At 35.0% G+C, this 25,106-nt stretch overlaps 1 protein-coding gene across 1 annotated transcript in view; it reads right to left on the bottom strand.

Moving 5' to 3' along the window:
* Positions 1–20,218: 20,218 nt before the first annotated feature.
* Positions 20,219–25,106, bottom strand: part of LOC121384973 (homeobox protein Hox-B1b-like) — a 63,276-nt gene continuing 58,388 nt past the window's right edge. Inside the window, exon 3 of the mRNA XM_041515479.1 lies at positions 20,219–21,962. Coding sequence (XP_041371413.1) covers positions 21,628–21,962 — 335 coding nt within the window. The 3' untranslated portion in view covers positions 20,219–21,627. The remainder of the gene's footprint in view (positions 21,963–25,106) is intronic.

Raw genomic sequence — 25,106 nt, 5'->3', positions numbered from 1 at the left:
TGGCGAGTCCGTATCACTCGTGTGGATCAGAGGTGGCGTAAACCAGTTTGAACTGGTTTGTTTTCAGTCCTTGTTATGAGAGGGATGGTCCTGAAATGATCGCATAGAGAAGGTTGGGTGGGTGGGTGGGTGGGGGGGGGGAGGGAGGAGTAGACGAAAGAGTAATGAAGGGTAGAAGGGTCCAGAAGCAAGATATAAATATTAAATTCTGTTTAATAATAACTTAGAACATTTTAAAATTAAGTCTAACATATGGCCAAATTTTAACCCTTGGGATATATATATAGAGAGAGAGAGAGAGAGAGAGAGGAGATAGGAGAGAGAGATAGAGAGAGAGACGAGGAGAGGGAGAGAGATAGAGAGAGAGAGAGAGCTAGAGAGAGAGCGAGGTCGGGAGAGATCGAGGAGGAGAGAGGAGGAGAGATATATCGAGATTAAGAGAGAGGGACGGAGAGGAGACAGAATGAGAGAGGGATGGAGAGATATTCGAGAGCTAGAGGAAAGAGAGAGAGAGAGAGATGAGAGATACAGAGCTAGGGACCAGGAGCGCCAAATGAGAGAGAGAGAGATAGATCCTATAGAGAGGATAGAGAGAGAGAGAGAGAGAGAGGGAGGGGGAGAGGATAGAGTCGAGGGTAGGAGTGGAGAGAAAGACAGAGATAGAGGGAGGGAGGAGAGAGAGAGAGATAGCGAGAGCGTAAGCGTAAGCGTGAAAGATAAAGATTATGTTAACAAAGAAATTTACCTTGATGGTGATGAATGGGTAATGGATAACACAATTCTCAAAATAATTCTTGAAAAGTGATTGGGGGAGGGTGCACGGGGGAAATTTGGGGGCATTCCCCCCGTATAATATTTTTTTCACTATATTAAATTTTAGTACGACCACTAGAACCTTTTCTCTCTCACAAACCACTAATAACTAACCCACTGTCCTGGACAGACAGCCAGGGTAGCTGAAGTGTGTGCCCAAGACAGCGTGCTTGAACCTTAACTGGATATAAGCACAAAAATAAGTAACAAGAAGCAAACAAAGAACATAGGCAACGACATCAATACCGAAATAAAAAACAATTGCGAAATCAACAGAAGAAAACAACCCAATAGAACAGCGAACATAACAGTAATAGAGAAATAACCAATTGCAAGTACATCTACAACAACAACAACAACAACAACAACAGTAACGCTAGCACCTGTCGCGATTTAGAAAGACAAAGACTGGAATGTTGAGATGGGTATCCAGCGAACAAACAACAACAACACACAAAAAAACCCACACAAGAAACCAACAACATAAAAGCGAAAAAAACCAACCCACAAGAAAAACAACAACAACAACCCCACAATACCCCCGCACCCCTCACAATGGAACAGCGCCATTAACAGCAACAACAGAAATAAAAAGATTAGTTTGATTTGTTTAACAACACCACTAGAGCACATTTATTTACTTATTTATTAATCATCGGTTATTGGTGGTCAAACATTTTGGTAATTTTGACATACAATCTTAAAGAAGAAATCCGCTACATTTTGCCACAGCAGCAGCAGCAGCAACAACAACAACAGCGACAGAGCGAAGACAACTGTTGTTCCGTCCACGTCCTAAATAAAAATGGCTTTTTAGTGCAAAAACATTTGTTTACGTTTTGTTGACACTGACAGTTTTACAGGTCTGAGTGTCGCGTTGGTCTTTCAAACTGACATTGTTCATAAATCTACGATCAACTGTATATTGTCTCCAGTTTCGCTGGGTTTGGTCTTTTTTTTGCATAACCGAAACAAGCATGTACTATATGTACTAGTCACAAGAAGTTAAGGGCCATTTTAAGCAACATTTTTGGAACGTCCTTTTTCTATTTCCAGGTTATGTGCAGTTATGTGTTAAAGCTTGTCTATAGTTTTGGTTTTTGATAGTGTTTAAGCGATACAGGCGATTATCAGAGTTGTATAATAATTTGTATGTTTCAAGTTTCGGACAATTATATATTTTTTTCTTTAAATAGCTTTTGAATGATGTAGACTATTTATCTTCAAGGATATGTACAGTGTGTGTGTGTGTTAAAAGAACTTACAACTGGGATATCTTGCTGCTCTAGCAGCCTTTGAATATAGGTATCCCAGTTTGAATAGCCAGTGCACCACGACTGGTATATCAAAGGCCGTGGTATGTACTACCCTGTCTGTGGGATGGTGCATATAAAAGATCCCTTGCTGCTAATCGAAAAGAGTAGCCCATGAAGTGGCGACAGCGGGTTTCCTCTCTCATTATCTGTGTGGTCCTTAACCATATGTCTGACGCCTTATAACCGTAAATAAAATGTGTTGAGTGTGTCGTTAAATAAATAATTTCTTCTTTTTTTCAGTTTGGATAGTTTGCTGCATGTTGTAATTTGCTACACTGATAGGTGTCATTACGAAGTGTATTGTCTGTATCTTCACTGAGGCGAATTTTGTATTTTAAAATGGCAGTATTTTTATCAAATATAAGTGGATATCTTTCTAACTCATTTTTGCAAGCACAATTTGAAGAGTGTTTGTTTACCCTTAAGTTAAGTTTACACGAATTGATTATGCAGTTTTTCATCTTGTTCACTGCCGATTAGATCATAATAGTGATCTATATTATGATTGAATTTTGTTATTTGTTCAGCCCCCCAGATTTCACATTCGTATAATAATATGGGTTTGATTAATGTGTCAAATAGTTTTATTATATATAGTAAGTGGAGAGTTAATTCCGTTAAATGACCTATGGACCTTAAATAGTGCTTTAATAGCTTTTTTTTTTAAATAAAGTGCTGTTCTGGGGCCTAATTCAGAAAGCTCTCTTAGGCTCTGTTAGACAACAAAGCATCCTCTTGGCAAGTCTTTTAGCATTGCACTGCGAGATCGCAAAGTTGCGAGAGTTTAGTGCATTGGGTCCCTGGTAGGTGTGAAGTTGCCTTGATCATTCAGTGTACATCCAAGATATGTATACCCAGTTGTGTGTTTTAATTCTTCCGAGTTTAATGTAAAATTAGCAATTTTGCCCTGTCTACCTCTTTGGGTGATCATGGTGCTGGATTTTTAAATATTTATGTGGAGGGGCTCGCGTTTACAATGATCTCCTAGCGTGTTAAGATTTTGTTGGAGACCTATTGGTGTTTCTGAGATTACTACATGGTCATCGGCCCAAAGCAAGTGTGATATTTTACTTACATTTATGGTAACAGGATAGTGTATGTGTGGTCCAAGTCGTTAAGGAAAATATTAAAAACGGTAGGACGTAAACTGTCTCCTTGTTTTACACCTGTGTTAGATGGAAAGAAGCTTGTTCTGTTGTGGTTTATTTTTTACACTTGCTTTATTATTTGTGTACATTTTATAGAATTTTCCACCGATATTAGATCGTAATAGTTTTACAAATATGTCTGTTTGCCATATACTGTCAAATGCTTTTTTGAAATTTATAAAAGCCAAATATAGTTTTCTTTTTGATGAAATATATCTGTTAATAATAGTTTAAAATGTTTTTATCTGTTGTTTTTCTTCTTCCTTTTCTAAAGCCTGATTGATTGTCCGATATAATATTGTTTTATTTTCTAAAATATGTTACAAGTCTTGTGTTTAGTATTGTGGAGAGGATTGTACCAAAACAACTTAGTATTGATATCCCTCTATACTTTTGTGGATCTAGTTTAGAATCCTTTTTGTGTGTATCGAGGATATATGACTGAGTGACCAATTACTGGGATAAATTCCACGATGTAGAATACTATTAAAGAGTTTTGTGAATGCTGGTAGCAGTATATCTTTACTGTATTTCAATATTTCATTTGTAATTTGATTCGGACAAGGTGAAGTACTTCCTTGCTTTTAATATGATCATCTAAAGAGGTGGGTACATATTATTGTTTATTTTCCTTTTTTTCAATTTCTTTTAATAGGTCAGAGTGTTGCACGTCATCAGACCATGCTTGAGAGTTCAAATTTTGATAATGTTCTAAAAGATCATTTACTAGTGCTTCTGGTATTTCGTCATGTGTTCAACAGATTCTAAAGTGTCAAATATAATGTTTTTAGCTCCTTTTTTTACCTCGCGCTTTTGTGCTTTTTTAAGTCTTGCTCTTGTTCTAAAGAATTTGCCCCTGACTTTTGGATCATTGGAATATTTTGATAGTAAGGTGGATAAGGTGTTTAACTGGTTCTGTAGGTTTTGTATTGATGGATTTAAAGGAATTGGTTTTTAAAATGTTTTACTCGGCTTTATTACTTTATCCTTTTTGTGGAGCTATGGTTAAAGATGTGTTTATCAATAAATGTGTTAGTGTTGTAGCAGAGTCAATATCAGTTTGAGTAGAGCCAATGTTATTCATCGTGAATGACTGAATTATGGTCAAATTAGTTTCGCTCAAAAGTGTTTCTTGAAATAATATCTTTTTATTGAAATCTATGTTTATTCTGCATAAGTTTGGAGTTGTTTTTAATGTATTGCTATTTATATCATTATAATGGCATTTTATTAATGCTGACACTGGGCATTGTATTGACGAACATGTGCCAAAAATGGAGTGGACAGCGAGATATAAGAATTTATTCATAAAGTTTGTAACCGATAACCTAAAACAAAACAAAAGAACAAAAAGAGAAGAATTTATTAAAGGCATACGGTCACGGATTTAAGGACCTTATTTCTCTAAAAATGGATAATGAAAAATTACATTATATTATTGTTGGAAACTATTGTATCACCTTAACTGAACCATGATGGAGTAAAATCCATGTCAACCCTCTCGGCAATTTCAGTTTTTGAATTATGGACCATTGCCATAATTCAATTATTTTTACAAAATGTCATTAATAAATGGAGTATGGTGGTTATGAAGATGGTTGAATAAAGTACATTTAGGGACAAATCAAATTATTTTTGTTCAGTTAATACTTTGTTAGATCATTAAATAGGTCAGTGGTCTGTGACAATATGCCTTTAATGATAGATTCCGAACATAAAATGAGGTCTACCTGACTAGAACCAAGTCTGTTATGGCAAGTAAATTTACCATCCAAATCCCTGCTATTCTTCCATTTAAAATTTGGATTTGGAATAAATATGCACATGTCTATTAATTTTTGTCCAATGCTATTCCTCGTTTTGATTGCTTTTTATTTCAAAAATTTGATACCGACCCTTACCTTGTTGTGACTGGTATATTTACTCGAGTGTGTAATATTTTAAAACCACTGTGCTTGTTAGAAGGCTGTATGAATGAATGAATGAATGAATGAATGAATGAATGAATGAATGAATGAATGAATGAATGAATGAATGAATGAATGATTGATTGAATGAATGAATGTATCAATGAACGAATGAATGATCGATGGATCATTGTTTACCCCAGCACAAAATATACATCGGCTATTGGTTGTCAAAGGTAAAAATATGAATATGATTTTTAAAAAATAAATTTATACAAGCATAATGGACATTTGTAAGATATTAAAATAGATGATAAACAGACAACAATACAGACAGGGCGGACGAAGAGACAGAGGGAATAAGAATGTGAGAGATTAAGAAATAGGCACCTTAACGATAGGACCGGCCTCGGTGGCGCAGTGGTTAAACCATCGGACTACAGGCTGGTAGGTACAAGGTTCGCACCCCGGTACCGGTTCCAACCCAGGGCGAGTTCTTAAGGGCTCAGTGGGGTAGGTGTAAGGCCACTACACCCTGTTCCTCTTCTCTCTCACTAACCACTAGCCAAATAACAACTAACCCACTGTCATGGACAGACAGCCCAGATAGCTGAGGTGTGTGCCCAGGACAGCGTGCTTGAACCGTAATTGGATATAAGTACGAAAATAATTTGAAATTAAATAAATCAACAATAGTTTGTGAAATTAAAACTAACAAATTGTTTAACATGAAATAACAAACAAACAATACACAAAATAACAAACAAAAACATACAAATAAAATAAAACAAAAATAGTTTTTTTTAAGGTAACAGGTCCCCTTGATTGCCCCCAAATCTTCCCTTGCTGGTCACTAACAAATATAATAGAGACCTGCATGAAAAGTGGCCGTTTATGAGTTTGTGAGTGTGACATAGTGGTAGTATTTTGTTAAAATAAGATGAATTAATAGACGTACTGGCTCCCGTTTTATAGGGAGCAGGCTGGATTTTGCCCGAATTAAACTAAAATGTCCGAATCTGGAGAACACCATTTATTCACATTAGCATTACTACCAAATAGCTAAATAGGATTGTCTCAATTTAGTACATTTTGCCTGAATATCTGTATCATATTTCCCAGAATTTGAATTTTTGTGTTCAGCACTAAGGGGACAGTTGTTCACCCCCCCACCCCCCACCCCCCTGCTCCCTGTTTCGTACGCTTATGAAGATGATTTATAAAACAAACAAAACTTAATTGTTATTTTTGTGGGCTATGTATTTAGAAGATACTACACATTTAAATGATAAAAATAATGATAATAATAATAATAATAATGATAATAATGATAATAATAATAATAATAATAATAATAATATATTAAAAAAAACAAAAAAACAAACAAATAATAAACATTATCCGATGTTTTGTTATCGCTGGGATTAAAATAAATTGTTTAGATATTTTTTTTTTTTAAATCAGAACAATTTCAAAAGAAAATATTTTAAAAGTGTGCTGTTTTTGTCTAGCTGGAAACAACTCTATAATATTTATTACTATATATTATGCAAATACAAACATTAAAAAATAAATAATTACATCCTAATCTATAGTTAAAGGGACATACCCTAGTTTCAACCCGTGAAAGTTAACAAAAAGATTAGTTAATCTACAAATCTGTAACACATTTGGACAAAGATACAATATAGTGAAACACGAGTCTGTGACTTTGAAATGGTAAAATACCCTTAAAACCCCACAAAACAACTAAAACCATAACTGTTACTTCTCAGACGCACGTGCGTTTTTAAAAATATGAGAAATGCATTTTGTGATATTAAAAACACCAGGATCACCACAAACACTTCGAATGTACGGACACGGATAATCTAAACAATAAAATCTAAGTAAAGTATGATTTCTGTTATCAAAATCGGCTCTAATAGTAAAACAAAAAGCCTTAGTATTTAAAAACTAGGGCATGTCCCTTTAACCTTATTCTTTATTCAGGTCATAACCAATTTGCGTTTTTTAAACATTTAATTTTATTATTTATCTCCTTTTTTATACAATAAACTGATTGTGTGGGGGTTTTCGTTTTTCAAACATATTCTTGTTACCTTTTTTCCCTTAAAATATAAACGTTTTCCCACGTTAGCCTTTTGCGAAAAAATCCAAAAATGATGAAAAATAAAAATAATAGAAAGTGACAAGTTGCAAGACAACTGAACGAATCGGTGTCATTGTCAATAGAAAAACTCATTTACTGTTTCAGTATTTTGTTAATAACTGTCTCCGCCAGAGTGCACAAATTGGAAACGGGTTTTTTTCTTAAAAAATAAAGCCTGGTTTTACTAGCTTGACCAAAAACTGAACCAGTGGAATTCCCTTTAAACAAAATGTTAGACATTGGGAAACACAGGATCGATGCACTAGATTTGTTTTGTTGGTTGTCGTTAATACCATATCGAGATGAGACAAATAGAACTAATTATGTGCATTATTCGCTACAATGAAAGTAGTTCACGATTTCGCTTCTTTTTAAAAAATAATAAATAAATAAATATGGGGTTTTTTCTTTGCTTTTTAAAAATGGTTTTGTTTTTGTTTAATGTTTTGTTTAGTTTTTTGTGTTTACATTCTGTTAGTTTTTTGTGTTTAGTTTTTGTGTTTATATTCTGTTAGTTTTTTGTGTTTAGTTTTTGTGTTTAGTTTTTGTGTTTATATTCTGTTAGTTTTTTGTGTTTAGTTTTTGTGTTTATATTCTGTTAGTTTTTTGTGTGTTTTTTGTGTGTTTATATTCTGTTAGTTTTTTGTGTTTAGTTTTTGTGTTTATATTCTGTTAGTTGTTTGTGTTTTTTTGTGTTTATATTCTGTTAGTTTTTTTTGTGTTTTTTGTGTTTATATTCTGTAAGTTTTTTGTGTTTAGTTTTTGTGTTTATATTCTGTTAGTTTTTTGTGTTTAGTTTTTGTGTTTATATTCTGTTAGTTGTTTGTGTTTTTTTGTGTTTATATTCTGTTAGTTTTTTGTGTTTTTTGTGTTTATATTCTGTAAGTTTTTTGTGTTTAGTTTTTGTGTTTATATTCTGTTAGTTTTTTGTGTTTAGCTTTTGTGTTTATATTCTGTTAGTTTTTTGTGTGTTTTTTTGTGTTTATATTCTGTTAGTTTTTTGTGTGTTTTTTTGTGTTTATATTCTGCTAGTTTTTTGTGTGTTTTTTTTGTGTTTATATTCTGTTAGTTTTTGTGTTTAGTTTTTGTGTGAGTGTTTTTTTTTTTTTTTTTTTTTTTTTTTTTTTTTTTTGTGTGTGTGTGTGACACATATAATGCAAACCCGATGCAAAGCTATATAATTTGATTAAATAAATTCAAACTTAAAGCTTTTTTTCTGCGAAATATGACTTTGTACATATCTAGTACCTTCTCAATCCAACAGCTAACATTACAGCCTATTCTTCTTCTTTTTCTTCCTTTTCCTTTTCTTATTGTTTGTTTATTATTTTCTTGTTCTTGTTCTTCTCTTCCTTCTTTTTCTTGTTCTTGTTTTTCTTTATCTTCTTCTGGATGCCACTGCACGACTTGTGGCCCGTGAAAGGCACAGCTAACCAAAATTGCTCATGGCCACGATATCTTTATTCTAATTCTGGAAATTCCAGTAAATTGATCATTAAATGTTGTAGAACGAAATACTGTAAACCGGATTAATATTGCGACGAGGTTGTCTGTTTTTGCGTTTAAATTTCGCGAATGACCCATGGCATCTGTAAAAAAGCCAATATTGGTTATATCGGTATGGAAAAACACACCCAACTGTCGGTGTGCTTGTTATGAATTTATACAGTGTTCAGTATCGGAGAAACAAGTCAAAAAGTCATAATTATATTTTAAAAATAACTGGTGTAAGAAAAGCTGTTATTAACACATAAGGTAATTTTAGAAAGGTAATATCAGAAAACATTAATGGAAAAAATCAAATGAAAAATTAATGTCAGAAAAGATGTTAACAGATAAATTAGTGTCAGAAAGCTAATATAAGAAAACATTAATGAAAGAAAATCTAATGTAAAACTAGTATCAGAAAAGCTAATATCAGCAACACTATCGTTGGAAAAGCTAATATCAGCAACACTATCGTTAGAAAAACTAATATCAGCAACACTATCGTTGGAAAAGCTAATATCAGCAACACTATCGTTGGAAAAGCTAATATCAGCAACACTATCGTTAGAAAAAACTAATATCAGCAACACTATCGTTGGAAAAACTAATATCAGCAACACTATCGTTGGAAAAGCTAATATCAGCAACACTATCGTTGGAAAAGCTAATATCAGCAACACTATCGTTGGAAATACTAATATCAGCAACACTCGTTGGAAAAGCTAACACTAGTGTCAGAAAAATTAACATTAAAAATCTGGTGTGACACCCCCCCCCCCCCCCCCCACCCACCCACCCCCACACACCCACCGCAACTAATATCAAAAGAAGAAATACTGGTGCCACAAAAGCTGATATTATAAAACAAATCAGTGTGGGGAATATTAATATGAGAAAGCAATGCTAGTGTCAGAAAGGTTAATATTATAAAACAAATCAGGTGTCACAAAAGCTATTAAAACACTGGTGTAGGATAGGCTAATTTTAGAACAGCAGGTGTTAAAATACTAATATAAGGAAAACTAGCGTGGAGATGTCAAACTATTTTTATGGGTGCAGTTATGGGTTTTTTTTGGTTTTTTGTTTAATTTTTAAAGCATTCATCACTAAATATATACTCAACAAAAATGTTTAGCAACACATTCTGAATTTAGCAATTAATTCTGAAACAATATTAATATATTACTATATGTATTCGATGTACACCAATTTAAAATGACTTATTATACACATGCATAGCTAAATCCAGAACCGATTTGCTATATAGTCGTTATACAATACGAACAATAATATTTGTAATACGTTACTATGCGTTAGTTGCGGAGAAAACTGATTGAAAACAAACAGTATTCGTAATATTACCAGACAAAACAGATATCGACCACTTCCTTGTCTATCACCTATATCTTAAATAAAGTGATCTGTCATTATATATATTTTAGGAGTGTCTGTTATTTCTTTTACGTTCATCGGGGTATTAACAAAAAAAAAAAAAAAAAAAAAAAAAAAAAAGAGAGAATCATCCACAGACTATGTGAATCGGCGACTCATGTTTGGTCCATAAACAATAATGCTCAATAAGACAGCTTGCCCATATAAAATGACGTCATCAGTTATGAATGACTTCTGTCCTGGACGGAGGAGCCGGCTCCTGTGCCCATGACAGGCGTGCGCTACAACAGCTTGTTCTGAATGTGCACGTTAAACCATATGACCTGACCTGACCTATGAATGACGTTCGTTGACGACGTAATTTTTACGTTCATCGAGTGTAATGAATGTAACGTAAATTAAATTCCATAGTCCCCTTTTCATTATCATTACAAACCGGAACCTCTTTAAATCGGAATTCTCTTTCTCCACAGACAGAGCAACACTTACCACGGCCTTATGGATACCAGGTCCAGTCGTGATGCACTAGTTGTGTGTACGTTTGTTTGTGTGCTTATATGTGCATGCATGTGTGCATACATGTGTGCATACTGTAGTGTGATGTGGATAGATGGGCGGATGGATGGATGGATGGATGGATTGATGAATGGATACATAGATGGATTAATGGATGGATGGATGAATGGATTATGAATGGATACATGAATGGATGGATGAATGGATGGACTGATGAATGAATACATAGATGGATTAATGGATGGATGGATGAATGGATTATGAATGGATACATGAATGGATGGATGGACGAATGAATAAATCCCTATATAGTATTCATACATTTCTCCGATGTGTGACCCTAATTTAGTGGTAGTCTGTGCATTTCCGTTTCTAGACTGGTACTCGACTTTATGTTATGAGAGCGTAACACGTTGTGCAAACACTGTGGTCCCCGCGTCCTGCCTCCACTCAAGCCGAGGATTGTTAATCAATGGCTGAAGTAAAGTGGCTGCACGTACTTGTCGCCCGTGAGTGGTCGGTCGCCCAGCCGAGCGCCTGGCGGTCACGTGGCCCGGACTTCAATACTACACACCAGTAGAAAGTTAAAATTTAATCATTGTTTCGTTTAGCGACGTCGTTCCAGCCTGTGCACCACGTCTGCTATATCAAAGGTCGTGGTATGTGCTATTCTGTCTGTGGGATAGTGCATATAAAAGATCCCATGCTATTAATGGCAAAAAGCTTGCTCTGAATGTACATATAAAACCTAATGGAAAAAATGTAACGGGTTTCCTCTCTAATACTATATGTTAAATTACCAAATTACGTTTGATCCTGTGACGCAAGCACATCAAGCGAGCATTCAGCTGTCTGAGCTAAATCCCGCCCACTTATGTCTATAATGCTGATGAGTTGTAACAACTTAAAGCAATAAAGAATTTGAATTTGAATTTGATGCGGCGAGAAATAACCGACTTTCGTTATCTACGTCATCAGTTTTGGCGTACTGGTTTCGTTCTCGTATTCGGTTTACAGGGAATCCGTGTCAGTTGAGTCTCGGCTTTACATTTTAACATGAAGTTCAATTCTTATTAGTTACATTTTAACATGAAGTTCAATTCTTATTAGTTACATTTTAACATGAAGTTCAATTCTTATTAGTTACATTTTAACAGAACGTAGTTCATTTATTTGATAGTCCAATGTGTACTCGACCAATACGTGTTCCAGGTTATTATGCGTTCTTCGATGCTACTTTCGCCATTGATACTGCACTTGAAACACACTTTTATGCTTGTTAGACTACGGGGACGAGTATAGGGTGTACTATACCAAATAAAATCCCATAGCCGATAATGTCAAGGCTTGTGTTTAAAAACACTATATGCAATATTATACCAACCAAACTATTAGGAGATAACCATATGGAGATTTTAGATTTGCGGGTGCTATTTTCTATTTGATCCCGCAAATGCCATTTTTGACCGAAGACTTTAGCCTGAGGTCAAAAATAAAACATTTGCGGGCATCAAATAGAAAATAACACCAGCAAATCTAAAATCTCAACATGGTTATGTCCATCGTAAACTGGATCGTTTTTGAACGGAACTAAAAAACCCTGTATATTTGGCATTTCTTGAAGAAGAAAAAACCCTGGCTACAATCTAACTGTAGACCCTTGAATCGTCAACTTCGCCTGTTCCAATAGCTAATGACGTCACTTTCTAATGACGTCATTAGATTTCAGTGCGTTATTGTCTATTTGATCCCGGAAAAAAAATGTAATTAACCAATCACAATACAGAACACCTTCAGTTTACAATGACCCGTAAATATCAGTACTACAACCCCTGCGTCAAATTATTAACTGAAGAAAGTGGAACCTTTCTTAGCTCATTTTCGATATACCCGGATGTTTTTACAACACCTCTAATTTCGCACATATTTGTAGTACTTAGTTTTACAGGTACCCCATTTTTGTTGCAAGCACAAGGCTTCTTGACACAGTGATACATTTATTGTGCAGTTGAAACACATTTTCTTTTACAATAAACACTCACATTTATCACCAATCACAGGACTTGTGGTATTAACTGTTCTATCAAAAGATGGGGTGCACCTCGAACTTTGACCCAGCCGGAAGTTATTTGGATTAGTACTACTGTACCTATAAGAAAGTTAAAGTTTGTTTTGGTTAACTTCACCACCATCCCACAGACAGGATAGCACATACCACGGCCTTTAATAAACCAACTGTGGTGCACTGGCTGGAGCGAAAAATAGCCCAATAGGCCGACCGCGCATCAAGCGATCGATTTACCACTGGGCTACGCCCTGCCTCCTATAAAACTATGGGGACGAGAAGGGATTACATCTCGGCGGATCAGGTTTTGGACAAGATAACCAAATTTCTCTACTGTTTTAACTTTACAGAATCTGTAGAAAAGTTTTCGGAGTCTTTACTAAAACTCGCTAAAAGTGGCAGTCTTCCTAAAATTAGTGGTACTCCAAATAGTATTTTACCGGGCCAAAGTTCGAGGTGCACCCAACGTTTTATTCCACAGTTAGCGCAAGCAGTCCTGCTATTGGTGATACATTTGACCAGCTTTGTTGGGTGTATACTACCAAATCAAATCCCATAGACGACAATAGTAACACATGTGGCTAAAACTCAAACTGCACGGTATCAATCGACATAAACGCCACGGATATAAATATTATCACCCCTCACCCTTAAAGTGAATCAGAAAAACAAATGGGGGTCACGCAGCTCATTTCTGAGATAACATGTAGCGTCTATGACTACCCTAGTTCCGCACTTTTTTTTACAGGTACCCCCATACATGTTTCAAGCACAAGGCTACTTGACACTGGTACTAGATGAAATAAAATTGCATACATTTTTTGCCCAGATGAAACAATTTTTTTTAACAACCAACACACTCACATTGATCACCAATCACACGTGTGGTGTTCACTTCTCTATCAAATGTTCGATGCACCTCGAACTTTGACTCAGCCGGAAGTTATTTGCTTTAGTACTACCTGTTATCATAAAATGTTGGTCAGTAAATTTAATTTGAACTAGCGTTAATGTACTAGCTACTATTGTGCATCATCACCGTCATCATCGTCGTCGTAATCACCATCATTGTCATCATCATCGTCGTGGCAATCATCATCATCATCATCATCATCATCATCATCATCATCACGTACCAAAAAAATCACCAAGACTTGTGAATTACCCGAAAGTCGTTTATTATATTGCAAGTATTTCATACCAAGTCATAACAATTCATAAATTAGGTATACATGAATGATTGGCATAAATAAATTAAGTCACGTGACTTTGAGCATATGTATAATCGACTAGGAAATTGAACACGAGCTAAATACGAGAGATACGTAACTTTCACAAAACGTGTATGTTCATTGACGTCACAGCTGACGTCATATTCATTCAACAACGTGCAGAATATTAAACGAATTGCAGTGAATATGTACATATAGTATAGGACAACAACATCTTTGTTTCTTTGTTCATTTTCTAACCGCATCTAATTATTTTCGGGTAGGTAGTGCCCTCTTAATGTTAATTTGCGACTAAAGAGAGAAAAGGGGGAAATATGATAAAAAATAGTGAGATAAAAATTATTATTATTGCACATAGCATAACAGAAAGTTCATGTTTGCGACTAAAAATAACATCTCGACTTCATTAAAATTGTACAAGAAAATTTATATGAGGCGAGCCTAACCAAAGGCAATGCTAGTAATACACAAAATGTTTGTTTTTTTACTTTTTAAATATACTGAACAACAAAAGAAGCGCGGATATTTAATTATGTATATTCGGACTGTCAAAATGGATTGCCAAAATGAACTGTCAAAATGAACTGTCAAAATGGACAGCCAAAATGAACTGTCAAAATGGATTGCCAAAATGAACTGTCAAAATGGATTGCCAAAATGAACTGTCAAAATGAACTGTCAAAATGGATTGCCAAAATGAACTGTCAAAATGGATTGCCAAAATGAACTGTCAAAATGAACTGTCAAAATGGACAGCCAAAATGAACTGTCAAAATGGATTGCCAAAATGAACTGTCAAAATGGATTGCCAAAATGAACTGTCAAAATGAACTGTCAAAATGGATTGCCAAAATGAACTGTCAAAATGGATTGCCAAAATGAACTGTCAAAATGAACTGTCAAAATGGACAGCCAAAATGAACTGTCAAAATGGATTGCCAAAATGAACTGTCAAAATGAACTGTCAAAATGGATTGCCAAAATGAACTGTCAAAATGAACTGCCAAAATGGACTGTCAAAAAGGACAGCCAAAATGGACTGTCAAAAAGGACTGTCAAAATAAACTGTCAAAATGGACTGCCAAAATGTGCTGCCAAAATGGACTGCCAAAATGGACTGAAATGTTCAAACGACATTGATAATTTTAATGGACATTATTGGGATTCAAAGTGACTAATTTTAACTAAAATAAAGAAAACTTAATTAATGCGTTTCTTTTACTAGTCAGTATATATCAGTGCTCTAATTATTGTTTACTGCCTACGTTTTAGCTTCAGAAACTGGGAAGAAAGGGGCACCAGTGTCCCTTAGCACCCCCGGCGTCTGATGTCTATGATAACAAAAACCATCAAGATGATAACATGTCTAATTTAGCACATAATAAATTCATATTTTATATCACAATTCGCAACAGAAACGAATAACCAAGAGTGGATGATAAGAAACCTAGAATCGGATATGTGAAATACAATACAACATATTTTATTTTTTTATTATGACAGCAAATTCTTGTAGAAAGAGGAATTTTGGAGACTTGTCAAAGAAAAACTACAGAAGCATTTTCATTTTATGTTGTTGTACTCACAGAAACGTATCACGCTGTATTATCATAATATTATGTTTGACATTTGACGGCAATTGTAATTATCATGAGTACTGGCATATACAGATATCCAGATACCATTTTAAAAGTGCCGGACAAATTTGCAGGTGGTTTTACACTCAGAAATAAAGTTTAAATGGAAAAAAAAATTCAAACAAGACACTAAAATTTTAAATAGAAATAACAATGTTTTAAAGTGGAGCATGTGACTTTAAGGATATTGGAAATAGCAGTTAACAGTAGATATTTAAAGGTGCTATATCTCAGTTACATGAGTCATAGTTTTGCTTTTGTTACATTTATTTGTAATACATGACTAAAGTAAATCGAATCCAGGCATAACTTTTAAATAAATGATTCACGAATATGAAACGATGATGAACATTTTACTCCGTGTAAACAGAGTGGTGTTTAGTGCCACTAGATTCATGTATTGTCACATCGTAACATATTTTAGGAAATTAAGAAACATTATCGGCAACATTCGCCTAATTAATAATATTCAATATTATATTTAAATATTTTACTGAGATTTAAACCCATACCAACATAAAAAAAACTTTTTTCTTTTTTTATTCAAAATTTCTTTGTAAAAATTACCAAAAAAAAAGAAAAGAAGAAAAGAAGAACACATGTAGTCCAATATGCAACTTTGAAATAACACCTTTAAATCTATTGATACTGTTAACAAAGGACTTTGTTATATAGGAAGCCATGCATTAAAGCAAAATAGAAAGAAACAAAATAGAAATTTTAAACAGAACATTTTCTATAAAAATATTGTATTGCTTACAAAGTGAAAAAGAAAGAGAAAAGAACTGTTTCTAACTATTTATTTGGCACTTTATTTATTATCTTACTACAATAAATTTAGCTATTTTCAAACCGAAAAAAACATAGTAATAGAGTTTAAATAATAATATAATTAAAATAAAAATAAAATTTATAATCATACTTAAAGTTAAAACAAAAATTTAATCATAATTGTTAAAGACCCCTCCCCCCCTAAAAAAAAAAAAAAAAAAAAAAAAAAAAAAAAAAAAAAAAAAAAAAAAATCAACCAACATTTGTTTACGATACAATAGAGAGAACGTACATTTGTTGATTAAAATACAACATATTTTTTTTTTCTTTATAACGTCCATCCACAAACATTAGCAGAATGTATTATATTCTCACACAGTTTTTACAAGAACACAGAATGAGTTTACTAATGACAAAATGATAAACATTAAGCGTAATGGAATGTATATTGCAAATGGTTTGAATATACGAAAACAAACATTGACATAAAAACACGCTATAACATTAAATTAATAATAAAACAATAATATAATTTGAAAATGTGAATAGCAATTTGGCGGATAAGCATAATTTAAAAGAAGAAAATAAAAACACCGTATTCGAAGTTAACACAAGTTCAGCTTCGTTTGGAAACGATTACTAGTATGTGATTTGGAATACATAACGTAAAGTGAATTGGTTTTGAAAAATTCAACACCACACACACACACACACACACACACACACACACACAAATAGACACACACACACGTACACACGCGCACATGCGTCACACACGTACAAACTCAACGTGTATAATTGAAAGAAAAGCAAAAACAAAAAAGATTACAAACTTTGTTACATTTTTTCGTCAAACTTTGACGTAATATTGCGTCAAAATTTTACACACAGTTTTGGGCCAAAACCGGTATATATATATATACGTTTGTGTCAAACACTATCAGTTAAAATAACTTTTTTTGAGTTTGTAACCACTGCAGCGAAAATGACAGGCTCTCAAAATCTCTTGCTGAGCTATGACTATTCATTGTGGTAGCCGGTAAGGATGGGGACAGGGGGCATCGAGACTATGCTGCCTCCCAGTCATACCTCATTTCTCTGTTTATATTTGCTTGTCGCTCCTTAACACGGACCCCAATACAAAATCCTGGCTATTTGTATATTCACTGCGTTTCTGATAATCCTAGTGATTGTTAGGTCTCAATAAGGACGTTTGACTACAATAATTTCATAAGGAATACTTTATTTTCTTCAGCCTCCATAGAGAGTTAAAATAATGGGATCAAATGAAAATCCCGAATTGTGTGTTAATGATACAAAACCTTATCTTCTATTATTATTAACTTTGTAGGTTTTATTTTCCAGATGTATTGCATGTAAGTAGCTTAATATCTTGCCAAACAAATATATGTTTACGACAATAATATTTACGTCATAATGGTCGAAAACATGTCTTTTTTATCGCCATTTTGAAGCTACTCTATTAATGTGGTGATATGTCTTTAATTTTGTATTTGTTAAACGTTACACAATTTTGACACAATAAATTCATAAATTAATTGTGACATACGTTTGTATTTCACTGAATGTTAAATCACTATTTTGATGTCTACAAACTCAGTTTAGTCCTTTTGTGTGTCAAACATTTGTTGAAAAGCAGCCGGATATCAAATCAACCATCAATCCGTCGCCTTAACATAACTATATATTTGAAAAACACAAATTTGCATGTCAGTGTAAAGCAGGTTTAAAGCAGCAACATTTTGTATTTGATTCAAGGTAGCGATATACCGTAAAACCTGTGTTAAACAACCACCAAAGTAAGGATGAAAAAGTGGCCTTTTTAGTCAGGTGGCTGCTTAATCCAGGTCAGTTTATATTATATCCGATGTTTGGAGAGAATAACAACATGGTCTCTTAACACTGCTTAATACAAGTGCTAACTAGAATCAGATTTGACTGACTACAGTGGAGTAGCGATGAGGGGGGGGGGGGGGTATGGGGTCCATGGCCCAATATATTTTTTTTTACTGTATTAAAGTTTTGTAAAATCATACATACATACATTCATACATACATACATACATACATACATACATACATACATACATACATACATCCATACATTCATACATACATACATACGTATACGTACGTACGTACATACATATATACAAACATACATACATGTATACATATAATACATACATGTATACATATAATACATACATACAATACATACATACATGTATATATCCATCCATCCATCCATCCATACATGTATACATACATACATACATACATACATACAAGACATACAATACATACAATACATACATACATACATACATGTATATATCCATCCATCCATCCATACATGTATACATACATACATACTTACATACATACATACATACATCAATACATCAATACATATATACATACATACAGTCAACCTCGACATACATACAATATATAGATATTCATACATCAATACATACATACATACATACATACATTCACAGTGTGGGTTGACCCCCAGTATAAAACCCTTGTTACGCCAGTGACTGCCTATGGAAGTATGTATGTGCTTTTTTATGTTGTGTGGTTTCGAGATACATCAGAACACATTGTTATAGCCATGCACTTTAGTCAGATATATCAAATGATACTCATTGTATCTTTGGAATCAAATTTTGTTCTCTCTCACAGGAATATTCACAATGCAACAGTCATGAGTGTTTTTGTGTGTTTTTCGTCAAGTGTCACAATTATCAACAAACATATCATATAAACAAGAATAACATTTAGCACAGCCATCAACACAATGTTCAGATATATAATTGAGCTTTAAAATTATCGTCGTACAATTGTAGATATTGTTTCGTCATTAAAAACGTTCTACTGTAGTCATACAGTTAAACAATCTTATTGTGAGACTAGCAAAACCGCCAGGACCGCCGAATTTGTGTGGAGTTTCAATGGATGGAAGAGGGGGGGGGGGGGGGGGGGGGGGGGGTGGGTGGTAAAAATAAATATTTATAAATATTGTTAATATAAAAATATATTATGGAAGTTACCTAGGGGAGTTGACTAGTGAAATTTTTGAATGATAGATGGTCTTAAGAACATATATTTTAAAGGAATTTACTAGTGTAAAAGATCACTTCGTTACTCTGTCTCTGTCTGTCGCCCCGTCTCTCTCTAGGTCTCTCTGTCTGTCTCTCCCTCCCCTCTCTCTGTCTCTTGAGAGAGAGAGAGAGAGAGAGAGAGAGAGAGAGAGAGAGAGAGAGAGAGAGAGAGAGAGAGAGAGAGAGAGAGAGAGAGAGAGAGAGAGAGAGAGAGAGAGAGAGAGGGAGACAGCGAGAGACAGAAAGAGAGATATGGAGAGAGAGAGAAAGACAGATTGACAGACAGAGTATAGCTAATAATAATATGGCCGTAACTATGGTGTTGAGCAGTTACGGCCATATTATTATTAGCTATTCTCTGTATATATATGTATGTGTGTGTGTGTGTGTATGTGACTGTGTGTGTGTGTGTGTGTGTGTGTGTGCGTGTGTGTGTGTATGTGTGCGTGTGTGTGCGCGCGTGCGTGTGTGTGTGTATGTGTGTGTGTGCGTGCGTTAACGTTCGGCTTCGACGATCCTACAAGCAAATACAAAATGTGTTATTATTTGTTAAATTATTTTGGTACTAGTATGAAATATTTTTAACAATTACGTAATTATTGACGTAGGGGGATGGGGGGGGGGGGGGGGGGGGGGTAGTGATAGAAAAACGCAAATTTTTTTGTGTGTGGATTTTGGTTGCAAATTTACCCTGAACATAATTTTACATGTATAAAAAATCATTTGCGATCAGATTCTGACAAGCCCCAATACTGCATTACTCCGATCAACTTATATTTAAACAGCTGGGACAGAGGAAACACAGCTTATGACATAACAGTCAGATTCCGCGTTATGACGTATGACGCCTATGACGTAAAAATCCATTCAGGCGTTATGACGTATGACGCTTATGACGTAACAATCACAACCCGAGCGGAACTTGCTTTCATCCTACCTGTTGCTTATAAAACGTTTAGTCTAGACCCTAAAGTCATGACAATGCCATACCAATTGTATGAGTGTGACGTCATTAGAGACTGAGTCTGGACTCTAAACGTTTTATAGGCACGGGCCCAGAGAACTGTTCAAGCACGCCTGTCGTGAGCACAACCTCTGACTTCGCCAGATAGTTCTGTACATGACAGGAACAAAGCCTGCTTCGTGTGGGTGCGTAAATGAAGCACCAAAACCAATGCTTACTTTTGTCTCTCATATAACCAATCACTGCTTTTGTTACAGTCCTTCAAATAACCAATCACTCTTTTGTTACAGTCCTTCAAATAACCAATCACTGCTTTTGTTACAGTCCTTCAAATAACCAATCACTGCTTTTGTTACAGTCCATCGTATTTAGAATAAACATGGTATCCAGTGAAACAGCGTCCGATAATCACCTCTGTTAAGCAGGCACCTGTCTAAAGAATCAACTTGTTGTTATTTTCATAGATGACTCCATAAAATTAACTGGACTGTCCATTTCGGAATAACATTAATTCGAAGCAAAAGTCTAAGGGTGAAGCGTGCACGCTATTTTGCACACCCCTGGATCCTTTCTTGGAATGTCTGTAGAGTTTCTGGACTACACATACAAACAGCGCATACTCAGTCCATGGTTAGGTCTTTACTGTGCCCACCGTGTGTGTGTGTTGGGGGGGGGGGGGGGGGGGGGGAAGATTACGTCGGTGGGAACGGTGGTCATTCTGGCAATACCTCAACTTTTCTATTTCACCACAGACGTGAATTCACTCCCAAAAGACGGCGCTGTTATCACAGAATCAGTTCATCCCAATAGAGGGCGCTGTCATAACAATCCATCTTTATCTCCAACATAGGGCGCTGTTGTTTCAGGCCGAGTTCATTCCTAAACGACGGACCTGTTGTCACAATCTGACTTCACCCTACAGAGGGCGCTGTTGTAACAAACTGATGTCCTTTTTACTTTTCGCCGTGATATGAACACATTCTCTTTGTAAATTCCAAAGAATTAATATAATTCCAAAAATCACCATTTTCACATAAAGAATATAAACAAAAGATCTTTTTTTCCCCCTCTCTCTGTTTGTCTCTATCTCCCGGTTTATCTCGCGTCATGGCACAATGCTAAATTTGGTACAGTCAAACCCTCAAGTCCCAGGCTGCACTCATTGGACTTTTCAAACTGAATCTCGCGCATGCGTTTCTTCTGCTTCATCCGGCGGTTCTGGAACCATATTTTCACCTGTGTTTCGTTTAGTCCAAGGGAGGCGGCTATTTCAATCCTCCTGGCTCTCGTGAGGTATTTGTTAAAGTGAAATTCCTTCTCAAGTTCCGTTAATTGTTTATTTGTGAAGTTGGTCCTACCGGAAGCGCCGCCATTTTGTTGTTGTTGTTGTTGCGTCGTTTGTGTGTATCCATATTCGCCAGGCTTCCCAGCTGAAAAAAGAAAAAGAAAAGATAAAACAGATTGAAGAAAAGTTGTTTAAGTTCATATTAAAATAAGATAATATTGATAAATAAACTCGGTCAACATTCAGCGGGGTCTAGACTGAGCCACTTCCGGTTTTGAGAATCCCGTTCATAATTTGAATTTTAAAAAAAAAATTTAATTCTCCAACAGAAGAAATAAAACAAGAAAAAAACCCCGCCCGCCTCCAAGTAACAACAACCCCACCAAACAAACAAACAAACAAACAAACAAACAAAAACAAAACAAAACAAAACAAAACAAAAACAAAACAAAACAAAACAAAACAAAACAAAACAAAACAAACAAAACCAAGCAAGAAAGAAACAAGCAAACAACAACAAGTACAAATACCCCCACCCCCCCAAAACAAAACCCAACCCAAAAACAAACACACACCCCTCAAAAACAAAAACAAAAGAACAAAAACAAAAAAAACCCAACAAAACAAAACAAACATTATATTTGTGTAACTTATGCGGTTGTATTAAAATATCGATTGATCTACGTTTGTTAATATGTGTTTTGTGTGATATGTGCACATATTTACATGCGTTCGTTAAAATGCATTAAATACCAATGATCAACTGTTAGGAATTTCATTTCATAGAAATATTAAAGAAAATTTTCTTATTTAATCGATATATCATTTTTATTAAATAATCTATCATAATTTAATTATCTATTTTATTCCAATATTTAGTAGAACACGCCCCTTTAACGAAGTCGGGTGGCCACGTGACACCTGCAAGAGCACGCGCTTCTTGCAATAGACGAAATAAGAATACGAAATAATCTCAGACACTCGTTAAAATTGTCAGCGACACTAGCATTTCTATAATGGCTTGTCTCGCCCGGTGTTAGATTTCACAATTCCATCATTAAGTAATAAACGACGAAAGTGTAATCCATTTCTGGTCAGAAAACCGGAAATTTGAATGGGCAAATAACGGGCATGATGTTAGCGAAGAAATGTAACTGCCAATCAAAGTGCCGACTTCGTTTGAGTCCGGTTGCTATTTTGAAATTTATATATCATATTCACACGATACATTAGGGGAAATTAACTAGAACAGAAATACAACACGCGATGTCAGTTTGTCGTAATAATTAATAGTTTAAACAAAAGGAAAGAAAGAGAGAAAGAAAGAAAGAAAGAAAAAAGAAAAGAAAAAAGGAAACTTTGTTCAATACATGTATACTTATAGAAGATATTTTAAAAAAATATTTAAGCGTATGTTATTTATTTACGCATTGTTAATTAATTTAATTTAAATTCAGTTCAATTTAATTGAATTGAATTCAATCTTATTTTATTCTAAAGGTAGATCGTCAAGAGTACTACTATATAAGATATTTCTTGTTGCATTCATCGATATATAAAATGTGTGGAGCTATTTTGTAGACAATGTTTACTGTTCTGTATAGATAATTTCAATAAGAAGAAGAAGAAGAAAAAAACAAAAACAAAAAAACAATCTTGTTATTACAAACAATACAGTATGGAATATATATATAAATCTTTTTCTTTTGTTCTTGTCATAGCCAGTTTTTCGTAATGACCTCAGGAAAAAATATTCAAACAAATGTTTCAACAACTTTTATACATAATAAAAACATTTAGACTGAAAAACACTTGGTTGCGCTAAAATTAATGTATTGCCCCATCCAACTGCCGTAAAGAGACGACGAATACACTGAGCGAAAAAAGAGATATGAATAGTCGGCGACCACTCTCCATAGTGTAAATTGTAATACGATAATAATTTTTCATTTTCTATTCAACTTATTTTCGTGCTTATATCCAATTAAGGTTCAAACACGCTTTCCTGGGCACACACTTCAACTATCTGGGCTGTCTGTCCAGGACAGTGGGTTAGTTGTTAGTTGTTAGTGAGAGAAAAAAATGCGGGTGTAGTTGTCTTACACCTACCCACTGAGTTGTTAAAATTCGCTCTGGGTGGGAGCCGGTACCGGGCTACGAACCCAGTACCTACCAGTCTTATGTCCGATAGCTTAAGCACGACACCACCGAGGCAGGTGATATTGATTAAAACACCTAAAACAATACATTTAAAAAAGTTATTTTGCATTTGAGTTTGTTGTTTTTTAATCACTTAGTAACCTATAAATTAGTTTCGCGTTTTATTATCCACAGGTATGGATCGGTGTGTACGTAAAATCGTACAAGAACTAGTAAAAGCGTACGAGATGGGAAATCGGAGGTGGGGAGGGGGGGGGGGGGGGGGGGCACTGCATATGTTCACGTTCGGGCAAAACGAGCTAACCCGAAATGTTTTCCCCATGTGATTCCACCATTCTCCTCACAATATTAGTTGTGATACATTTAACACTGCATAATGATTCACTTGTTAGCAAATGTTTGACATCCAATAACCGATGATTAATAAGTCAATGTGCTCTAGTGGTGTCGTTAGACAAAGCACAACGTTATATAGCCATTCGCTTGGAACTCTACTTAGCAGTTTTGTTGTTATGCAAAGATAACATGTTATCCAGATTCAGGCATATTTGTTTAATTCAGGCAAAAACCAGCATCCCCCCCCCAAAAAAAAAAAGTGTGGGGTGGGGGGGTGGGGGGCAGATTGGGAGGAAAGACACTATGCGAACTAAAAATTACCCAAATATTTGAACGACGAAGCGCCATTTCCGAAGAAAAAAAACCCACCCCTAAAATTCACTGTGCATGTAACGGCGACCGCATCACATGAAAAACAACAACAAAAAATCCCAACAAAACAACGTTGACCACCAGTCTAGTAAATGAAATTAACATGATGTATTGAAGAAATTAACAAATTAACGCTCATCTCGGCCTGTTATTCGGTTAGCGGCTCATCGACTTGCCGCTAGAACCTCCCGTTCTCTAATGTGGTCGTTTCTAGGCCGCCGGAGTTGTCGGGGAATGATGGATGGCCAGACAATACGAATTGAAGGCCGATATATCAAAATAATCGATTTTACGCAGTTTGTATATTGTGCCTTTGTGCTCGGCTCGCTAGCGTCTAGTTTTATTATTAAATAGACTTCTGTGTGGATAGTGGGAGAAATATAGACACACTAATATAGAGAATAGATATAATAGAATATAG

Source organism: Gigantopelta aegis, chromosome 11 (genome assembly GCF_016097555.1).
Source record: "Gigantopelta aegis isolate Gae_Host chromosome 11, Gae_host_genome, whole genome shotgun sequence".
Taxonomy (NCBI): domain Eukaryota; kingdom Metazoa; phylum Mollusca; class Gastropoda; order Neomphalida; family Peltospiridae; genus Gigantopelta; species Gigantopelta aegis.
The sequence above is the reverse complement of the archived record's forward strand: the minus strand, read 5'-3'. Positions and strand labels throughout refer to the sequence as shown.